Source organism: Hevea brasiliensis, chromosome 18 (assembly GCF_030052815.1).
Source record: "Hevea brasiliensis isolate MT/VB/25A 57/8 chromosome 18, ASM3005281v1, whole genome shotgun sequence".
NCBI lineage: Eukaryota > Viridiplantae > Streptophyta > Magnoliopsida > Malpighiales > Euphorbiaceae > Hevea > Hevea brasiliensis.
This window is the reverse complement of record NC_079510.1, coordinates 28,454,797-28,458,647: the sequence shown is the minus strand read 5'-3', so window position 1 is coordinate 28,458,647 and position 3,851 is coordinate 28,454,797. Positions and strand designations below refer to the sequence as shown.

Here is a 3,851-nt window from a genome sequence, read left to right as displayed (position 1 = left end):
CAATAATTTACTAACAGATTGTAAATATGTTGATAATTTACTAATGGATTAAAAAAATTTATCGGTAATTTGTAAACGTAAAATAATTGAATGATTAATTAATCAATGGATTCTTCTTTCCATTAGTAATATCAACGAAAATTTTATTTATAAATATTAATAGATTTGACATCTTTTCACTGATAATCTGTTGATAATCTATTAGTAATTTTAATTACCAACAGATTTTATTGAACTACCAACAAAAAATTCCATTAATAATTCTTAAAAATTCCATTAATAATTCATAACTTTAAATTTTATAAAATAAAATTGATATCTTCTTTATTTTGTATTTTGTATGTTTACCATTTGATTGAATTTAAACAATTTATTTAATAATAGTTAGTGACAAAGTAAGATTTATTTTACAAAAAACAAAATTACCATAAAAACTTCCCATATACAAAAATAAATTAAAAATAAGATAACCATAAAAGCACCATTAAAATTTATTTTAACGCATTTATAGAAACAAACTCAAGTATTTGCTTTAAATTCGAAATAATAATAAATTTTAGTCATTATCAAATGATTCATATTACTTTATTTTTAAATTAAAAAAAAAGTAAGAAAATTCATAATAAATTTTAAAAATTACAAAAAAAATTAATTTTAATTATATTTTCTTAATTGTCTCGCCACATGAATGATTTGATTTGTGCTTAACCCAACCAGAAGCACAATCTCCATTGCATTATAAGACAAGAAAATAAGGAAAAAAAAAAAATCAAAATGACATAAAAATAAAAGAATTTATATATGAATTAAATAAAAAAAATGCCACCATCCATGCGGCCATGTACATTACCTCTAGGTACTTCACTACAAGAGGGGCAACCAAAAAGGATTAAAAAAAAAAAAAAGCCTTTGAGCTCATATTTAAACCAAAAAATAATAATAAAAAAAAAGAAATTGTAATTTTATTTTAATCAGCATTATTTATTTATTTTTTTTCAATTTTTTCCTTTTTTTTTTCTTTCCCTTCTAAAACCTTTCAATCTGAAATGGGCTGAGCCGATTCATGGGCCTAAGCCTACTCATTCAGATTGGGTTCTAATACAGAAAAACCTCAACACTGGAATTTCTTACTTGGAGACAAAGTGGGCAAGCTTGTGCCGCTTGGTCACATTCTGTACAGAGACACAGATGCCGACACGGCAGCACCACCACAGTCGCCGCCCGTTTCCGACAACGCTTGCAACTTGGACCAGCCGTCACCGTTACCCGCTCCGGATCAACGTACGCTGACTCCGCATCCTCCGCTTGTCCATCTACTCCCCCAGAGCATCCTATCCCGCCTTCGTCCCCTCTCCTGTTATCCTGCGTCACCATTCCTCCGCTCATTATCGCCTGCTGCAGTTGCGCCTGCAGCGATGCAGCCGTAGCCTCTTGTGCCCTAGCCTTTGCCTGCCAAACCTGTGCCTCCACGCTGAGTTGGGCGGCGCGTGCCTCTAATTCTGCGTTACGTCGAGTGGCTTTTTCGACTTCGGCTTCTTTCTCCTTCAATCGCCTGGTTATTGATTCCTCCGCTACGCTCAGCAGCGCACGATAGTGCCTCTTCCTCTTATCGGCTAATGTGCGCCTCAAATGCTCTCCCTATACGGGAAATGACCCATTTCGTTTCATCCGCGTAAAACAACCAAACCCAGAAAAAGAAAAATCCAAAAAAAAAAAAAAGATGGGTACCTGAGCTTGAAGGAATTGGTCTATCTCATCTCTTTGGCGTTTAATTTGGGTGGCAAAATCTTCTGATAATAAGCACAAGAAAGGAGATGATTGGGATACAAAACTCTGTTGCTGTTGTTGCTGCTGTTGCTGCTGCTGATAATGGTGGTTTTGTTGCATTTGTTGTTGGTCGCCGAAAGATAAACGGAGGCCCGTGGAGACAACATTTGGTTGGGATAGGTGCTGCTGGTTGTGGAGATGGGAGAGGTCTATTAGCTGAGGAGCTTGAGATTGCATAGAGAATGGATGGATTGTTGGCCCTGTTGTGATGCCACCAGTGGTCGTTGTAATTGCTGCCGCCGCCGCCGCTGCTGATGCCACTTCTCTTCCTCTCTTTCGTGGATTATTAGTCCCTGCAGGCACATATCTTGTAATCTTGATTACTAGTATTATTATTCTCAAAGTTTACAGCTTTTTCGTATTTCAACGTTAGTATCAGTCCATAAATCCAAGAAATAGAGAGAGAGAAGAGGGATTTGGCTAACCTCCATTGGTGAATAGCATATGGGATTGATCAAGAAATCCTCCTGGTTGGGGTTGCAATGAGTAATCATGACCCTCTTGCCCGTTTCTGCAAAATTAATGGAAAAACAGAACAAAACAGAGAGAAAGGAGGATAAGTGAAAGCTTGAAAAGAAATGCAGAGGGAGAAAAGGGGATAAAGAATGGAAATAAACCTGTTTAGAAGGAGGATATTTGAAGGGTATTGAGCTTGCACAGCCATTGATCGATATATGGAAGGATTGAGAGAAACAGAGAGACAGAGAGATAGAAAAATGAAACTTCGGTGCGTATGTGTATTGGGGTAAGGAGAACAAATAAGAGGGAAGGAAGGAAGGAAGGAAAGGGAATGGTAAATGAAGTTATGGAGCAATGTGAAAGGCAGCAATAACGCTAACACATAAGAAGCATGAAAAGTTGATGCCCCCCAAGCCAAGGCGGACTCTTCAATGACAGGTAAAAGAATGAGATAGACAGCTACTTCTTACTCCCAAACTATTCTTCTCCTCTTCTCCTAATTATTCTTATAAATATAAAGAAAAAAAATAAGAGAGAGAATTTAAAGAAAGAGAATCAAAGGAATGGAATTATGTCTATTGAAAGGCCACCACAAACAAATCCAACACTAATGCTACCACCACCACCATAACACTTCTTCTCATCACCCACTTTCCTTTCCTATATATATGCTTTTGCTTTGCTGTTGTTTGTATGTTTGCATTATATATATGGGGAGGGGAAAGCGAAGAGAGAGGATATTAGGGAATAGGAGTCGAAGGAGAGAGAGATGCGATTAAAACGAATCAGTACAAGAGAGAGACACCTTATTCTGCTCTTTCTTTCTTTGTTGTTGGCCTTTGCTTTTCTCAACTCTTCTCCTTCTCGTGGGGGTTGGCTTTTCTTAAGGAGGAGTCTCGTGTTTGTTATCATCAACACCAATACTCGTACTGCATTTTTATTATTTTTTATAATAATATAATTAAATATTTTCCTTTTTTTAAATAATTAAAAAAATAAAAGACAGAGAAAATCAATGGATTTCTGATGTGCAGTAGTTGTAAGCGGTGGAGACGGGTGGGAAGGTGTGCAGCCCTCCCTCAGCCTCTGGGTTTGTTTGTATTATGGGCCCATATGAACCTCTCTCGCCAGCTTTTTCTTTTTTAACTTATTTATATATTATTTTTAGAAATTATATTAATTTTAGAAAAAGAAATTAATTTTAAGATTATTTGGGAATATATTGTCTTTTTTATTTTTTTAACAATGGGAACCCTTCAAGTGAAAGTAATAAAATTAAACTACTGCTTCAATTGTCCACCCATTGCTCAGTTGTCAATCTCATCATTCTTTTTCTTTTTTTTTTTTTTATTTCTTTTTCTAGATGATAGAAAGAAAATAGATTGTTCTAATGATGTGAAAATTTGTATTTTATTATAATTACATGATTTTTTTTTCTATAACAAAAAATATTCTATTTTTTCTTTAAATAAAAAAATTTGAGTCTGTGATTTGTAAAAACTAGACTTAGTTTAGAAGATTGAATTGTGGTTTCCTTGTTTCATTGTTGTGAACTTGTGATATAG

The 3,851-nt window shown here is 35.0% G+C and overlaps 1 protein-coding gene across 1 annotated transcript; it reads right to left on the bottom strand.

Moving 5' to 3' along the window:
- Window positions 1–775: 775 nt before the first annotated feature.
- On the bottom strand, window positions 776–3,596 carry LOC110671177 (BOI-related E3 ubiquitin-protein ligase 1). The gene is made up of 4 exons (XM_021833568.2): window positions 2,445–3,596; window positions 2,253–2,338; window positions 1,729–2,120; window positions 776–1,638 (listed from the first exon to the last, which is right to left on the bottom strand). Exons 1-4 carry the CDS (start codon window positions 2,489–2,491, stop codon window positions 1,096–1,098), a joined length of 1,068 nt encoding a protein of 355 aa, XP_021689260.2. The 5' UTR covers window positions 2,492–3,596; the 3' UTR covers window positions 776–1,095.
- Window positions 3,597–3,851: the final 255 nt, after the last annotated feature.

Bases quoted from the DNA above. Each gene is read 5' to 3' on its own strand.
- LOC110671177 (XM_021833568.2), bottom strand. From the start codon at position 2,491: ATGGCTGTGCAAGCTCAATACCCTTCAAATATCCTCCTTCTAAACAG. The intron at 2,339-2,444 runs GTTTATTTCCAT...TTAATTTTGCAG, and splicing joins AATATCCTCCTTCTAAACAG to AAACGGGCAAGAGGGTCATG. The intron at 1,639-1,728 runs GTACCCATCTTT...TTTCCCGTATAG, and splicing joins ACCAATTCCTTCAAGCTCAG to GGAGAGCATTTGAGGCGCAC.